This window comes from Pristis pectinata, chromosome 2 (assembly GCF_009764475.1).
Source record: "Pristis pectinata isolate sPriPec2 chromosome 2, sPriPec2.1.pri, whole genome shotgun sequence".
NCBI classification, from domain to species: domain Eukaryota; kingdom Metazoa; phylum Chordata; class Chondrichthyes; order Rhinopristiformes; family Pristidae; genus Pristis; species Pristis pectinata.
Genome location: NC_067406.1, coordinates 95,247,328 through 95,265,746, shown reverse-complemented (window position 1 = coordinate 95,265,746; position 18,419 = coordinate 95,247,328). Strand labels below are relative to the sequence as shown.

Here is an 18,419-nt window from a genome sequence, read left to right as displayed (position 1 = left end):
TTTCAGGGAGTTATGGAATTAGACCCCATAATCCCTCTGTACATCAACGCTGTTAAGAAGTCCCACCATTAACAGCGTCCTGCCATTAACTTGCCCGGATTGAGCTCCATCTGCCATTTCTCCACCCATATCTGCAACTGTTTTATATTCCACTGTATAGATTGGCAATCTTCTACAATATCCACAGTGCCGCCAATCTTTGTGTCATCTGCAAACTTACTAACCCACCCATCCACATTTTCATCCATGCCATTTATATATATCACAAACAGCAGAGGTCCCAGTACGGATCCCTGCAGAACACCACTGGTCACAGACCTCTAGCCAGAATAAGACCCATCGACTACTCTCCTCTGTTTCAAGCCAATTCTGAATCCAAATGGCCAAGTTAACATGCACCTTAATCTTCTGGATGAGCCTCCCATGAGGAACCCTGTCAAATGCCTTGCTAAAATCCATGTAGGCAACATCCGCTCTACCTTCACCAATCACTTTCATCACCTTCTCAAAAAACTCAGTCAAGTTAGTAAGACATGACTTGCCCCGCACATGCTGACTGTCCTTAATTCAGCCATGGTTTTCCAAATGCTCATAAATCCTATCCTTTAAGAATCCTCTCCAATAGTTTCCCAATCATTGACATGAGAGTCACCAGTCAATAATTTCCAGGATTATCCCTATTTCCCTTGTTGAACAAAGGAACAACATTAGCTACTCGCCAGTCCTCCGGAACCTCATCTGTGGCTAGAGAGGACACAAACATTTTTGTCAGGACCCCAGCAACCTCATCTCTTGCCTCTTCCAATAACCATCAGGCCCTGGGGACTTATCCATCTTCAAGAAACCCAACACTATCTCTTTCTTTATCTCAAAATGGCCTAGCATGTTATCATACTCCACACTGATCTCACTATGCTCCATGTCCTCCTCCTTGGTAAATACCAACACAAAGTACTCATTTAGGACCTCACCCACATCCTCTGCCTCCAGGCACATGTTCCCTCTTTTATCCTTGAGTGGTTCTATCCTCTCCCTCGTTATCTTCTTGCTCTTGATATATGTATGGAATGCCTTGGGATTTTCTTTAATCCTACTTGCCAAGGACTTCTCATGGCCCCTCCTGGCTCTCCTAATTCCCTTCTTGTTTTCTTTTCTGGCTTCCTTATATTCCTCAAGGGCCCTCTTCGATTTTAGCTTCCTAAACCTTACATACGCTTCCTTTTTCTTCTTGATTAAATTCACCACTGCTCTCATCATCTAAGGTTCCCCTACCTTGCCATCCTTGTCCTTCCTTCTTACCTGTCCTGTACTCTGTGCAATTGGTCTTTAAACACCCTCCACATGTCAGACGTGGAGTTGCCCAAAAACAGCTGTTCCCAATCAACTCTCCCTAGCTCCAGGCTAATACCCTCGTAATTTGCCCTCCCCCAATTTAATACTTTCTCACCAAATCTATTCTAATCCATATTCATAACTACCTTAAAACTTAGGGAGTTCTGGTCACTATTTCCTTAGTATTCCCCTACTGAAAGGTCAGTCACCTGGCCAGGCTCATTTCCCAATACAACATTCAGTATGGCCCCTCCTCTCGTTGGACTATCTACAAACTGTTTTAAGAAACTCTCCAGGATGCAGCTAACAAATTCCACGCTGCCTTGACCACTTGCACTGAGGAGGTCGCAGTCTATAGTTGGGAAGTTGAAATCACCCACTACAACAACCCTGTTGTTTTTGCACCTTTCCCTAATCTGCCTACCTATCTGTTCCTCAATGGCTGGATGGCTATTTTGAGTGGGATGGGGGTGGGGGGGTGGGAGGTGATTGCACCTTTCTTATTTTTGAGTTCTACCAATACAGACTCAGTGGATGAGCCTCCATTATGTCCCCACTGAGTGTAGCTGTGATATTGTCGGTCATCAGTAGTGCAACTCCTCCCCCTCTGTTACCTCCCTCTCTAGCTCTACTAAAACATTAAAACCCTGGAACATTAAGCAGCCAGACCTGTCCCTCTCTCAACTAAGTCTTTGTGATGGCCGCAGCAATATCATTAACAAAGGTAGGCTGCTCTGAGATAGGCTCAACTTTGCCTCCTGCCCTGAGGTCTTTGACATCTCGAGTGACTGACCATGGTCATAATAAACCTTTGGTAATTATTTGCTGTGAGTTGTGTCACTTCTGAGGCACACAGTATCTCAGCAGCTAAATGCTGGAGAAAGCATTCCCTCTTCATTTTATAACACACTGGGCTTTTGAAACTGCCTGTGTAGGTCAGCTGATATCAGCAGAGCATACCTTTAAATGGCCAAAGAAACAACAAACAAGCTCCTAATTCTACTGAAACAATTCTGAAATAAATGTACCATATTTCCTGCTTTGAATTATGTCAGTACACAGGGAAATGGAAGTTAAGCAAATGACGATGTTATTTGACCCATGCCTGTTTCTTAGTAAACATGAGATGCACTAATGTGAACTAGACACAGAAGTGCCTGTTCCAATTTCATGCCTGGCATGATTTAACCCATGAGTGATCTCTAGCACAATGTACTCGACGTAGAGTCGAAAGTCATATTACTCCAATAAAAAGTACCAGGTAATCTAATTTATTGGCTTATTTACCTTTTCACTATCATGGGTGGTGCTTAAAAAGTACAAGCTACTTCAAAGATGAAGTGCAAACTTACCTATAAAGCAAAACATTTTTGATTTAATCAATTCAAAAGAACCCTTTTGGGCATATTCTGAAAATATATTTTTGCGGTTTAATGGTTGAGTACAGCTTAGATCTATGTTTTTTTTTGTAATTTCTTTTCTGTTTAAGCAGTAATCTCAAATTAGTGAGAAGTAAATTTATGATTAAAAATACATAATTTAAATAGAAAATCTCCAATGGCTGTGTTTTCTTTATTATTACAGTGCTTGATAGTCCAGAGGAACTTGACAGAAAACGTATTTGCCGTATTATCACCAGGGACTTCCCACAATACTTTGCAGTGGTGTCCAGGGTCAGACAGGACAGTAACTTGATTGGGCCAGAAGGAGGTGTACTGAGCAGTACTGTGGTACCACAAGTTCAAGCTGTCTTCCCTGAAGGAGCTTTAACCAAGAGAATTCGAGTTGGACTCCAGGTGACTGGTTTCTCAGAGTTTTAAATAACATACTGAACCTAGTAAAATAAAACATGTTTATTCCACTTCATATTTAATAGAACTTATCCAATCAAAGCTATTCCCTTTTTTCTAATTAACATCCAGGCCCAACCCATGCACGTTGAATTAGTCAAGAAAATCCTGGGCAATAAGGCAACCTTTAGTCCAATAGTCACCCTAGAGCCAAGAAGAAGGAAATTCCATAAACCTATTACAATGACGATTCCAATTCCAAAATCCTCAACTGAAGGGCTAATGAATGGTTATGGTGGAGACACTCCAACTCTCAGGTTACTTTGCAGTATAACAGGTAAGAAGTCTCTATTTGATTTTTAATGGTGACTCAAAGGCATTGACTTCTGCTTCACTGCATGAATGGTAATCTGGTGGAGTGAGGTATGGGCCTGTTTGAGAATTTGTCTGTTTCAGTTAGCTGAAGTGAGAAATACCTAAACCTATTACTTACTTCAGTAGAAGTAAGTATCTTTATACACACTGGGTGGCAGAGTGGCACAGTTAGTAGAGTTACTGTATCATACTTCCAGAGACCTGGGTTCATCCCTGACTCCCGTTGCTGGAGTTTGCACGTAGTCCTGTGATTGCATGGGTTTCCTTCGGGTGCTCCATTTTCCTCGTGCATGCTAAAAATATGTGAGTTGGTAAGCTAATTGGCCATTGTAATTTGCCCCTTGTGTGTAACATGAGTAGTAGAATCTGGCGGGAGTTGATGGGAATGTAGGGAGAATAAAATGGTTTAGGTAAGATGAGTGTAAAAATGGGTGCTTAATGGTTAAGGAAAATATAAGTAAATATTTTTCTTTTTAAAAGGGTTACACACCTTCATCTTAACTTTTTAACACCTGCAGCCAGATTTCCTGGCAGCGTTTAGGGCCAGATCTAGGTGCTCGTACAGCACTGCTTCTGTGTTGGGAGGGATAAGATTGTTTCCTGCAGCTCATCAAATTTGTTTTTGTGTGATTTGTACCCCTGTGATTTGACTGACAGTCCCAATTTCCTCCATACCTCCCTCCCCCACACCCAAACCTCCCACCCAATCCCATTTCCTGTTAACGAAACTTGCAAAAGATAATGCAACTATGCTCATTAGAGAGTTTTAGCTTTTAATTATATTTAATTCCACTTGTTTATTAATTGACAGAATGGTACTAAATTAAGAATATTGTAATTGTAATGCATCTGCTAAAATTTTACTCAATTTTTTGTTTGTGCTTAATAATAAATTGCTATTAAGTATAATTGTATTTATTACAGTTCTATAAGCTCCATAAATGTCATTTAACATTTCATCAAAACTTAATGTGAATGCATTCCTATTTTGCATTATGGTGCTTCCTGAGGACTTCCCTGCTTCATGCTAGCATTGTGTAGATATATAAAAAGTAAACATACTCTGCATTTATTCGTTTCCTTTTAGACTGAAAAAAAACACTTTTCAACATTGGAATGACATTTTTTGTTTTTGCTTGTTCTCTTTTCAGGAGGAACAACGCCAGCACAGTGGGAAGATATAACAGGAACAACTCCATTGTCATTTGTCAATGAATGTGTTTCCTTCACAACAAATGTATCAGCTAGGTATGGATCAGAGGAAAGATGGGAGCTGTGCACCAATAATTTTGTAGGATACATTTGATTGTAGAAGGTTGCCAGACTGACTCACAATTACCCTCGGTGATATGCTGCAATAAATAGTGTGGATAGAAGTAGAAGGTTGCAGAAATTTGAACAACTGTGCAAAGTTGTGGCAGGTGGAGCTCAGAATGGGAAAATGTGAGACCATCTGTATTTCTACATGTTTTCCAAATGGTGAGAATTGAGGAACCAAGTGCAGAAATTAGTGAGAGCCAGGAAAAAAAATAAAATAAGAGACTAAAGTAGGTAGTTTACAAAGGGGTAGAAGCTTTGCTAAAGCCCTGGATAGACCTCATCTAGAGCTCTGAATCTAGTTTTGAGCTCAACTCATATTCCCATGGAGAGAACACAGCATTGATTCAACACTGGTAAAGGGGCTAAATAATGTTTAAATGCAAACACAGAGATTAAGGGTTTATATTATTGAAGAGCATAATATCATTAAGGAATTTGATAGCATAGATTGAGAGAAACAAATTACCTCTTGTGGGATGGTCCAGAACAAGAGAACATGAAATCAGAAGAAATCCTTCCAAATATGTTATCAGGAAACAGATCTTCACACAATGGTAGTCAAACTCTCTTGCTCAAAATCTGTTGAGACCAAGTTCAAAAACTGAGACTGATAAATTTAGTAAGGTAACAATATAAAGGGATGTGGACAATAACCAGATACGTGGTGCTGAGGTACAGTTATTTAAGTGAAAGGTGGATCAGGTTTGACAAGCTGAATACCCTAATCATGATCCTTTACTCCTATGAATTGCTGCGAAACAGTAAAATGCTCTTTGTACAATGTTTCACTATTACTCGAACAGGTAGCAGGCAACTGGTAAGACCTGATTTAAAATGTCTGTTTTGTTCTGTTTGTATTCAGGTTCTGGCTCATAGACTGTCGGCAGATCCAAGAATCTGTGAACTTTGCCACACAAGTGTACAGAGAGATTATCTGTGTACCATACATGGCCAAATTTGTAGTTTTTGCCAAATCACTTGATCCAATTGAGGCACGATTGAGATGCTTCTGCATGACAGATGACAAGGTGGACAAAACATTGGAACAGCAGGAAAATTTCACAGAGGTTGCAAGGAGCAGAGATGTTGAGGTATCTGAACAGAGACTAAAGAGTTTTAATGGGGAGACAGTTCATCAAAATATTGGAGAAGACATCAAAAATTGGTGAGGGACATTATCCCTCCAAGTTTGCCAGAGGAGGGGCTAAGTAAATAATGCTATACAGGGAACAGAGAAATAGATAGCATTAATGGGTGTAAAATTCTCTCTTTGCAGATTTTCACTGTTCACTGTGCCCAGTTTTTACTAAACTGCAGCAGAGTAAAAGGAAACTCTGCTCAGAAATACCATTTTGCAAAATCAAACCCGTGAAGAAGTATGAAATTAAATTGTCTTCATTCTTGAATTCCGTATTTTTTCCAAGACTTTGATCAGTTCTCTCTGATTTAGAGCAATTTTCATTGTATTTATTTTGACTAAAAAATATTAGATTAAAACTGCCACATTATTTCTCACACTTCCCTCTTTTCTTCCTTTACCTTTTTCTCCTCATTTCCTTTCTAACAGAATAAGCTTGTGGGAAAGGGCACTAATGTATTGGAAACACTTTATTAATGGAGCCATGAATAATTTCACCTGACTTGCCTGTGTTTCTCCAGGTATTGGAAGGCAAGCCAATTTATGCTGACTGTTTTGGCAACCTTGTGCCCCTCACAAAGAGTGGACAGCACCATCTATTCAGTTTCTATGCTTTCAAAGAAAATAGACTTGCACTGTTTGTCAAGGTATAGTAAGTCATTATTCGTATCAGTACATATTAAAAAGATGAAAAACCATGAAGATATATTTACAGTTACTTTATTGAAAACTTTCTGAAATTTGTGTAAGTAACATCGACAGACATTTACTTGTCGATTACTTAGGTGTATGTTCAAAGATTCAGCAAAGGTCCAACATACTTTTTTTTTCTTAATCCCCACGATCTCTCTCTGATCAACTGAAGAAATTCAAGCTGTTCAGTCACCCTATTATTAAAAATAAGTTGTAATAAATTACCATAAATGTTAAGAAAAAGAGTCCATAATTCACGAGTTTCACTCTCTCACTTTTCTTAAAGGCTCTTATTGTTTTCTTCATGTATGAGCCAAGCTCAAATTCTGGACTATGTATTAACAGGTACGAGATACAACTCAGGAACCATGTGGACGATTATCCTTCATAAAAGAACCAAAATCTACAAGAGGTCTTGTGCAACATGCGATTTGCAACCTAAATATTACACTACCCCTATACAGCAAGGTAAAGGAGCCTTTTTTTCACCCTCTATATAAAATCAATATATTGTTAAATTTGATGGTCTAATGTTCATAATACATAAAGGAGAAATGTTTGAATATTATCACTGTTAAAAGCAAAAGGTCATACAAGCTTAAATTTGATTACTCATGGGTTCTCTTCAGAGGGATTGACAGCTGATCCTGGTCAGAGTCCACACAGGCCACATTCAATTGCATCTCAAGACACATTAGCAATCATGTGTCTTTGATTACCCTTTTAAATGGCCCTATTGCTTGGCTCTGTGTCACTCCAGCCATTCAGACTTATGGAGACATTACCAAATTGGTTCTTTGATGTTTTCTAATTGTCCTTGCCCTTTGTCTACCAAGTGGGTGGCATGCAATTTCATGATTGTGACATTATTGCTAAAATCTTGCATGAACTCATAGTGTGATACAGCTGTGGTTGAAGCCATGATACCTTATAACTCTGTGTAGGCTTTTGTTTGTCAAAACTGCATGCTGTAAAAGTTATAATCTTGAAGATACCATCAGCTGGCAATTAAACCTTCTATGAAGCAAAGCAATTTTAGTAAGGCCAAGATTGAGTTGAAGTTGTTATCTAGGGTTCTAATTCTATGCTATCAATGATTATGAAGAAGCAACACCTAAAATAGAGTTGACCACATTATTTAAAAGGGACAATTTAATATGATCTGCTCATCATGTTTGAAGAAAGTAGCTGCAAAGAATTTGCAGCACAGAAACAGCAGGAGAGAAGCTAACTATCCATACTGATGATTCTGTTTCATGTGAGATTTTCCTCAGCAGACTTAATCTAACCCTAACACCTTGTTCTTTTATTCCTTACGCCTATCGATCACACTTCACCTTAAAGGCATTTATGCTATTTCCCTCAATTACTTCATGTGGGAGCAAGTTGGCATTCTAAACAGAGGATAATAAACTTTCTTCTGAATTTTTCATTGGTTTTATTATTTACCTGAGGACTCTACAACGAGCAGTGGAGAGACTTCAACCTACTCAGACCTGATTTGTACCTCTCCTGAAGCTTTATAGAATGCCTTTTCATTTCTGCCATGAGAACTATGTTCAAAAGTTGCAGTCTGTACAATTTTCAAGTTTTTTGCTTCAGATGACAAAAAGTCTGATCAACATATTTTCTGCACATTCCTTTCAAAGAAAGTTTATCAAAATCACCTCAACCAGGACATCATAATTTAGGTATCTCCAGTGCTTCTACACACCATCCCTTTCAGATTTGTCAGATTCTCAAGGAAAACAGGGCGGATGCATGATGTAAATCTGAATCCACATATTTATGAACTGAAGGGCTCATAAACGTACAATGTTACAGTTGCTTATACCTGACAATGAGGCATGATTGAAAATGTCACAATCTTTTTGTACTTCATTAGTCCAGTATTTCAGCTCGATTTAAAAAGCAGTGAAACGAATCAGGACTATTGCTGAGTGATGACAGCTTCCTACACCTTTCATAGCTCGTGCTGCTTCTGTGAAATACCATAATGAAGCACTCTCGAAGACAACAAGAAGAACTGAAGCTACTGGGATATTCAAAGGATGGTTCCAGGGTCTTGCAATATACACTCAGCAGTACCTCAAATTGTGGCCATTGTGCTGTTTGCTTCAGAGGTTAGTGGTGACTGAAGGCCTGATAGCTTGAGGTCTGCAGTAAAACAAAACATTTTAGTACATGTGGCCCTTCCCTTTGTGGTCTCCAACTTCTGGGTTAGACACAGGTCAGCCTAATGTTGCAATGGGACATACAATTTCAGATTCCTGGAGAAGGCAGAGAAAGTGATGTTGCCACATGGGAAAACAGTCTTTGAGGTACACATGCAAGTTCCTCTTATGTTACTAGGAACAAAGTTCTCATGGAATGGGTCTCACAGAAGTCAAAATGTCATTTATTCTTTTAGGGAGAATACCTCCAGTCTGCTTCCCTCTTATATTTTGCCTCTTAATGTAGATATCTGACTGATCCTGTTCTTTCGTCAATCAAGGGAAAGTTTGCAGATGCTCCTACAGCTGCTCCTTTAGAAGGCTGTCCTGGAATGAGCTGAGTCTCTTTAATATTGTCACACCACCATCAGGATCATCTGTCACACATTGTGGAAGAGGCTGCATAGAACTCTTGTGTGACCCAGATATTTATTTCTTTTTGCCAGAAGCAGCAGCATCTGCTGGTACAGCAACCTGATGCTGATGAACCTTAAGTTTCCAATCAATTGCTACAGATTCCACATTTGCACAGTGACTCTGATTCTCATCATTTGGCAAGTTTTCATCTGCACTATACGTGTGCCCTCTCCTTGGTATCTTGGTTGCTGTTCACCTTGCTCTCATTAAGCAGCATTATGACATAATCAGCTACTTTGTATCTTCGGAAGAAACTATCTGTTTTGAAGAGATTGAAGAATATTTGGAACCATAATTAAGTTTTCATAAAGCCATTGAAGACACACAACCTCTCTGTCCCCCAAAAGTAAGCTATATTCTAAATTAATTATTGATGTTGTTTCCTCTTCATCTGCTGTTAAAAATTAGATGCTTCGACTTCTGCCCTGTGGTCTGATATTCAACAGTATTGTGTGCTGTCTTGTGCCAAAAGAATGTAGTGTTAACTGGCGGTTTCGTTCTCTAAATTCTGCAGTTACAATTAGTCACAATTCATGGAAATGTAATATTATTTCTAGAATAAGATATCAAAGACTGAATTTTTGATCTGATAGTGTCACCAGAAACAATTGACAAATGAAGTGCTTGAATGCTTTGTTTCTGGGCAAGGAACATGATGTCCAAAAATGACCCAAAGGGCGTTACTTGACTCTTGCGTCTGGGAAAAATAACACTGCCTTTTAATTCAGGTGACACTCCTGTTCGTCATCTGAATGTTCTTTGCTGACATGATAAAATCATTAAACTTGTTCCAACACTACAGTGGATTCCCAAGGGTATTGTAGGTACCACTAATTGTCATAGCTATTTCTTTTCATATGACGGCGGCACTGCTTGTGATTTCCATTCCGTTTTCTCTAATTTTGGTCGGCAGGACTTCCATACCAGCTAAATCTCATATTATTCCTTCTGATACATTTCACTCTATCTTCTAAGATACAGATTTTGTCTTACAAGGAACTATAGCTATATAGATATAAATTTCATCCTTGCTGAATCCTCCCAAATTTCATCTTCTATCCCTTGTCTCACCTTTGCATTTCCTGATGACTTTTACCTTAATCCCTTTTGTAAAATGGCTGAACTCTGATTCTGGGAGATTTAAGGGCTACACATGATACTGGCATGTACCACAAGACTGTAAACATTTTCTGCTGTGTTCTCTTTTTCCCCTTTTTCACAACACAGCTTCCTTAACGTGTTTGTCTTTCCCTATACAAACTGTGGGCACAAAGAAGGTAGACTTTTAACATGACTCTTTATGCTTGAAGTAGAACCTCTCATCTTAAGTAAAGGTATTGATGTGTATTTAGTCTAAATAGGAAAAAAATGGTTTTTGCAGATGCCAATTATCAAACTAAGTGACGGAGAAAATTATAACCAGCTACCTGATTGAAATATAAATGTATGGAGCCTTGGTGAACATCATTCCCAAAATTTTGCATCTACCAATATCTCATAAAATAGTCTATTTCATAGCTTGTAGATGATAGTAACTTAGGTGGGTGAATATTTAAGTATCATTTGACAGGTATTTTCTGTTTCTCTATTATATTCACCGAAGAGCACAAATGTATCTTGATTTTGTGCAAAGTATTTAAAGGTACCATCTTCAAACATGGATATGAAATACAAATAACTCTGTGGTAAAACCTAGACGTAATCAGCGACTGATAATTATCACTAACTATTGATAACGTCTTTTGGCTCCTTCTGGGTGGCCTGATCTATTTTTCTTCTCTTTCATCGTTCAGAGCAGTACCACCTTTTACTAAACAACCCAGTAAAACTAAAAGTCTTGTGTGTTATTTTGCACTGTATATCAGTAATATGCTCATCCAAACAGAAGATTTAATCTTCTTATCCTTTCTTTGTGACATTAATACAGATGCTTGCTTGCTTTTGTGCTGCACAGTGTTCCTCCAGAATAATTTGTCATGCTGATGAGCTGTAACTCCTTTATGCTCTTTTTATTTTGGTTCTACTGCAAGCTTCTCTGACTATTCCATGCTCTTCCTGTTCTTTTTTTTTGCTTCTTGTCAACTTTGGATGGAAAGGAGTCAGATTCAGATCAGGAGCAAGAGGAAGAGGTAATTTTAACACTGGTATTCCATTGCTACTTAACTATGTTCCAACTAATATTCTAACAAGGCCTGGAATTAATTCCAACATGTAATTCCAATAATTTTACAAATTATGCAGTTTTATCTCTCTGTAACTGAGCTTTAATTTCCTTGATTCTGGTGTCATTTCAATTGGAGGTAAATTAGAATTCAATTAGCATGAAATAAATCCTACAATTTCCTGGGCAATTTCTGGCAGAAAACTGTACAGAATAAGCAGAAATCATTTCAGAGACCATGAGAAGTACTCAATCGTGCACCATTACATCAATATCTTCAGGTTTCCTGTTGTCTTCCAAAAGCATTGATTTACTGCAATGTAATTTGACTGGCATTAGTCTCTTCTGAGCATACTATTCAAGAGGGCATTATTCAGTTGTAATCTTTCATTTGTAAATCATAAGCTATTTACAATCTTGTCCTTGTCAAATGCTTATACCTGCTTCTGTAGCAGAATTGCAATCAGAATCAAAAGCCTTGCTGGATTTATACTCACCAGCCTTGGATCACTGAGGTAACTTTCCATCCAGTACTGTAGCTGAATCAGCCCAAACATGAAAACTAATCACATGATTAACTAAGTTATTCAGGTTAGGAAGATCATTAGATGGACAGGTTAAAAACAAAATCAGGTGAGCCCAAAAGTTCAATCTTAAAATCTACTGATACATGCTATCCCTGTTAAGAACTTTCCTCAACAACTCACTGTTCTGTAACACCCTTCAGCTATAGAGTTCAATTGACTGAAAATTCTGCTGTATTATGCCATCATCTTCAGCTTTATGCAATTGAAAATCAAAATTTTCCTTCATTTAAAAAGTAGATACCATTTCACATCAATCTGGAACTTCAACCTGGTGTGAGTGGTGTGAATCACCCTTATGACCTTTGTACACTTTGCTGATGTGACTGTGAGGACTCTCCAATTTCCTCCCCATAATTGGCTGCTGTAAGTTACCCCTAGTGCAGAATTAGTGACAAAAGAATCAAAGAGGAGCTTTCTAGGCATGTCAAAGAGAGCAAGTTGCAGGGAGTCATCTATATGTCGAGCTTCAGGAGATGGGGGAGATCTTAAACAGTTTTTTTGCATCAGTATTCACTCAGGAAACTGGCATAGTGGATATGGAAGGAAGGGAAACAGGCAATAGTGTCATAGAACATATAGAGATTAAAGAGGAGGAGGTGCTTGCTGCTTTACGGCGAATAAATGTAGATAAATCCCCCAGGCCTAATAAGATATTTCCTCGGACATTGAGAGAGACGAGTGTAGAAATTGCAGGGGCCCTGGCAGTTATATTTAAAATGTCCTTAGCCACGGGTACAGTGCAGGAGGACTGGAGGGTAGCTCATGTAGTTCCGTTGTTTAAAAAAGGATCTAAAAGTAAGCCAGGTAGTTACAGGCCGGTGAGCCTGACATCAGTAGTGGATAAATTGGAAGGTGTTCTGAGAGATCCGATATACAAGTATTTGGATAGACAAGGGCTGATTAAGGATAGTCAGCATGGCTTTGTGCGTGGTAGATCATGTTTAACGAATCTTGTAGAGTTTTTAAAGGAGGTTACCAAGAAAGTAGATGAAGGAAAGTCTGTGGATGTTGTCTACATGGACTTTAGTAAGGCCTTTGACAAGGTCCGACATGGGAAGCTAGTTCAGAAGGTTCAGACACTAGGTATCCATGGAAAGGTTGTAAACTGGATTCGAAATTGGCTGTGTGGGAGAAGACAGAGAGTGGTAGTGGATGATTGTTTCTCAGACTGGAGGCCTGTGACTGGTGGTGTGCCTCAGGGATCTGTGCTGGAGCCATTGTTGTTTATTGTCTATATCAATGATCTAGATGATAATGTGGACATTAGATCAGCAAGTTTGCTGATGATACTAAGATTGGAGGCATAGTGGATAGTGAGAAAGGCTTTCAAAGCTTGCAGAGGGATCTGAACCAGAAAATGGCAGATGGAATTTAATGCAGACAAGTGCGAGGTGTTGCATTTTGGAAGGACAAATCAAGGTAGGACATACACAGTAAATGGTAGGGCACTGAAGAGTGCAGAGGAACAAAGGGATCTGGGAGTTCAGATACATAATTCCCTGAAAGTGACGTTGCAGGTAGACAGGGTTGTAAAGAAGGCTTTTGGCATCCTGGCATTCTTAAATCAAAGTATTGAGTAGAGGAGTTGGGATGTTATGGTGAGGTTGTTTGAGACATTGGTGAGGCCAAATTTGGAGTATTGTGTGCAGTTCTGGTCACCTAACTATAGGAAGGATATTTGTAAGATTGAAAGAGTGCAGAGGAGATTTACTAGAATGTTGCTGGATCTTCAGGAGTTGATTTACAGGGAAAGATTGAACAGGTTAGGACTTTATTCCTTGGAGCGTAGAAGAATAAGAGGAGATTTGATAGAGGCTTATAAAATTATGAGGGGTATAGACAGAGTTAATGCGAATAGGCTCTTTCCACCTAGATTAGGAGAGATAAGTACGAGAGGACATGGCTTTAGGGTGAAAAGGGAAAAGTTTAGGGGGAACATTAGGGGGAACTTCTTTACTCAAAGAGTAGTGGGAGTATGGAACGGGCTGCCATCTGATGTAGTAAATGCGGGCTCACTCTTGAGTTTTAAGAATAAATTGGATAGATACATGGATGGGAGAGGTCTGGAGTGTTATGGACTGGGTGCAGGTAAATGGGACGAGCGGAATACCGTTTCGGCACATACTAGAAGGGCGGAATGGCCCATTTTCTGTGCTGTAGTGTTCTATGGTTCTAAAAGGAATGGAACGGATGGGATTGCTCTGCTAGGACCTAGCATGGGTCTGATGAGCTGAATGGCCTCCCTCTGTTTTGCTGGAAGTAAGTAATGCATTTTTGTTATGAGGAATGTTGGAAATGATGGCATTCATCATCCTAATTTTTGAGCATTACAGAAGAATTTGGGCAATGTTGTCCTTGGACCACTATAGTTAGATACTCCCAAGATGCCCCATCCAAGTTAGTCCCATTTGCCAGCATTTGGCCCGTAACCTTCTAAACCTTTCCAATCCATGTACCTGTCCAACTGTCTTTTAAATGTCATTGTTGTACCTGCCTCAACCACTTCCTCTGGCAGCTCATTCCATACAGATACCACCCTTTGTGTAAGAAAAAAGTTGCCCCTCAAGTTCCTCTCATATCTTTCCCCCCTCACCTTAAACCTATGCCTTTTAGTTCTTGATTCCCCAACCCTGGGAAAAAGACTGAATGCATTCACCCTATCTATACCCCTCATGATTTTATGCACCTCTATAAGATCACCTTTCAGTATTCTATGCTTTAAGGAATAAAGTCCTAGCCTTCCAACCTCTCCCGATAACTCAGTCCCTCAAATCCTGGCGGCATCTTTGTAAATCTTTTCTGCACTCTTTCCAGTTTAATAAAATCTTTCCTATAGCAGGGCGACCAAAACTGAACACAATAATCCAAGTGTGGCCTCACCAGCATCCTGAACAACCGCACCATGACCTCCCAACTTTTATACTCAATACCCTGACTGACGAAGGCCAATGTGCCCAAAACCACCTTCAACATCCTGTCTACCTGTGACTCCACTTTCAGTGAACCATGTACTTGTACTCCAAGGTCCCTCTGTTCGACAACACTCCCCAGGGCTCTGCCAGTCACTGTGAATGTCCTACCTGGATTTGACTTTTCAGAATGCAACACCTCTCACTTATCCAAATTAAACTCCATTTGCCATTCCTCGGTCCACTTACTCAGCTGATCAAGGTCCCCCTGTAATTTTTGATAACCTTCTTCATTTTCCACTCTACCATCTATTTCACTAATCATGCCTCGTTCATTCTTATCCAAATCGTTGATATAGATGATAAACAACAATGAGCCCAGCACCGACCCTTGAGACACACCACGAGTCACGGGCCTTCAGCTGTGGCCAGCAATGTTTCATACAGTTGTACCAGAATCCACCTGTTCTTCTAAGCTATGGCTAGTGAAGGCAGGTGACCAGTATGCCGCCTTCAGCACCTTATCTACCTGTGCTGCCACCTTCAAAGATCCTTGAACTTGTACACCAAGGTCTCTCTGTTCTCAATACCCTTTTACGGCTCCACCAGTTACTGTTTACATTCTAATCTTATTAGTCCTCCCAAAGAGCATCAGTTTGTCAGGATTAAATTCCATCTGCCACTGCTCTACACATCTTATCAATATATCCTGTAACCTACAACTATCCTTCTCGCTATCACCAATTTTCATGTCATCTGCATTCATATTTAAATCATTAATTTTTATAAAAAAAGCAAGGGTCCCAACACTGGCACCTGTAGTATACCATCAGTTACATGCTTCCAATCACAAAAATAACCCTCCTTCATCATCCTCTGTCTCATTTTACGAAGCCAAGTTTGCCAATTTGTCCTGGATCCCATTAGCCAATTTGACCTGGATCCCATGGGTTCTAATCTTTTGGACCAGTCTCCTGTGTGGAACCATGTCTAAGGCCTTACTCAAGACCAAAAAGATCTCATCAGCTTCACTGCCATCAATTCATTTTGTTACCTCTTTGAAAAATTCAATCAAATTGGTCAGACAGGATCTCCCCCAAACAAAGCCACACTATCTTTGATTTATTCCTGCCTTTCCAAGTGTACGTTAATCCTACCCTTCAGAATTTTTTCCAATGACCCCTATCATAGACCTCTAATTACCTGGCTTATCCCTGCTGCCTTTCTTACCACATTTGCTGTCTTCCAATCAACTTGCAACTCACCTGGGGCCAGTGAAGATTTAAAAACCTCCTTCAGGTCCCCGGTAATCTCTTCCTTTGCCTCCTGCATCAGCCTGGGATATATCTCATAAGGCCGTAGAGATTTATCCATCTTTAAACCCACTAAGATATCTAACACCGCCACCTTTTCAATAGTAACTTGTTATAGAGTTTCACTGGCCGCCCCCTCACTCCTTCCTGAATTCACCAACTGCAATGTCCTCTCCTTTGTGAATACAGATAAGTCGTATTCACAGAAGACCTCACCCGAATCCTCTGGCTCCATACACAGATCGCCACTTCAATTGCACATGGGCCCAATTCTTTCCCTGGTTATCCTTTTCCCCTAAACTTACTTGTGAAATGCTTTGGAAATTTCCTTATTCCTGCCTGCCAACCAAAGATACTTCATGCCCCCTTTTTGCCCTCCTGTGCTCTTTTTATAGAACACCCCTATACTTCCTATACTCCTGAAGGGCCCTTCCTGTTTTTTGGTTCTCTATCACTATTATATGCTTGCATTTGTTTTGCATCTCTCAATATTCAATATTCTTTTAAGATCCATGGTTCCCTGGATTTGCTGTCATCTCCTTTCTCCACTTTGGGAGCATGTTGGCTCTGATTATTTCACTTTTGGATGACTCCTACTTGTCAGATGTAGACCTACCTGCAGGTAGCTGCCCCCAATCTACTTTTACCAGGTCCTGTTCAATGAAATAGAAATTGCCCTTCTTCCCCCTGCACCCCCCACCAATTCAGGAGCTTAATTTCAGGACCATCCTTTTCCTTTTTTATAACTGTTGTCTTGAGTTGGGGGAGTTGTGCGAAGGAAGGGGTCAAAGATATTGTGGAAGGATGGGAAGGGGTCAGAAGTACTTCTCATGGATAGGAGTGGGTGAAGATTGGGCTAACATTTGGGGAATTGATATATTCTGGTGAGATCAGGACAAGGGCTAGAATGCAAATATGGGTATGGAGAGAACAACAATGGTGCGGAAACATAGATTTGAGGAAGGGCATTTTTCAAGGCCTCAGGAGATGAGTTGGAGATTGGAGTTATATTTTCAGTGTGGGGATGGATGGGTTAGGAATTCAGAGAATTCAGTCAGTACCTTACTAATTATTTGGGTCAGTGTGATTACCATTTTGTAAATCCTACAAGGGCATGTGGTTGAATTGAACAATTCATATGATTTGAGTTGGAAATTATGGTAAATATGATTTAATTAGGAGTAATCTTTTTTTTTCAAAATCAGGGCTATGCAATCCAATTTTTAGGCAGTAGTCTCAGAATCGTTGTTTTCATTAACACCTTTCAATTGCTAGAAAATCCCTTGTCAATGAGGTTTATAAAATTGGACACAAAGGGTAAGTTCAGTCAGGCTTTCAATAAATTCAATAAAGTCTTTGTGCACATTTGCCAGTATCTCAGAATCCTGGTTTTGGTATTCCAGTTCTCTCTCTGATCCACACAGTCACAGTGCTTCGTGAACCTCAATGGATTTACCTTTATTTTCCATGTGAGGCTTCCTCTCACCGCACAACTCTTTTGCAAGTATGAACTTCCCTTTACATAAAATGACTCACTTAAAAGCACTTAAAATGAGCCATACAGTCATACAACACAGAAACAGGCCCTTCAGCCTACCGAGTCCGCACTGATACTCAGGCACCATTTACACTAATCCTGCACTAATCCCATTTTTACTCTCTGCTCATTCGCAGCAACTTCCCCCGGATTCTAAAATGCATGTACACACCATGGCCAATTAACCCACCAAATAGTTCATCTTTCTGATGTGTGAGGAAATCCTTACAGTCACAGGAAGAGTATGCAAACTCCACACAAACAGCACCAGAGGTCCAGATTGAACCTGGGTCTCTGGAGCTATGAGGCAGCATCTCTACTAACTGTGCCATTGTGTGGTCAGAGAACAGTTCCAACAAGGTTTTTGAAGATGGGGAGATAGATGGTGGGGAAGTTTTAGAGAAGACAGGGTGATAATAACTGAACCTAACTGATAGTGAAATGGAGGTTAATCATGCATAGTTAAGAGATCAGGTGGTGTATCGATTACCAGGACTAGGCAGGGATGCAGTAACCAGCAGATCTGCCATGCTGTTAAGGAATGGCAGGGCAGGCTCAAGGGAGCAAATAATCTTCTCCTGCTCCTAATTTGTGTGCATATCATGCAACAGTGCAATGCCAGAAGTTGGAGTAA

At 39.9% G+C, this 18,419-nt stretch overlaps 1 protein-coding gene across 20 annotated transcripts in view; it reads left to right on the top strand.

The window, feature by feature from the left end:
* Nucleotides 1–18,419, top strand: part of ank2b (ankyrin 2b, neuronal) — a 781,056-nt gene that overhangs the window by 689,661 nt on the left and 72,976 nt on the right. For 18 of the 20 annotated variants that reach the window (XM_052010179.1, XM_052010168.1, XM_052010170.1 and 15 more), the window contains 7 exons: nt 2,917–3,128; nt 3,255–3,459; nt 4,649–4,745; nt 5,680–5,908; nt 6,477–6,602; nt 6,994–7,116; nt 11,375–11,407. In XM_052010179.1, coding sequence (XP_051866139.1) covers nt 2,917–3,128; nt 3,255–3,459; nt 4,649–4,745; nt 5,680–5,908; nt 6,477–6,602; nt 6,994–7,116; nt 11,375–11,407 — 1,025 coding nt within the window. The remainder of the gene's footprint in view (nt 1–2,916; nt 3,129–3,254; nt 3,460–4,648; nt 4,746–5,679; nt 5,909–6,476; nt 6,603–6,993; nt 7,117–11,374; nt 11,408–18,419) is intronic. The other 2 variants (XM_052010163.1, XM_052010177.1) reach the window with 1 other exon arrangement.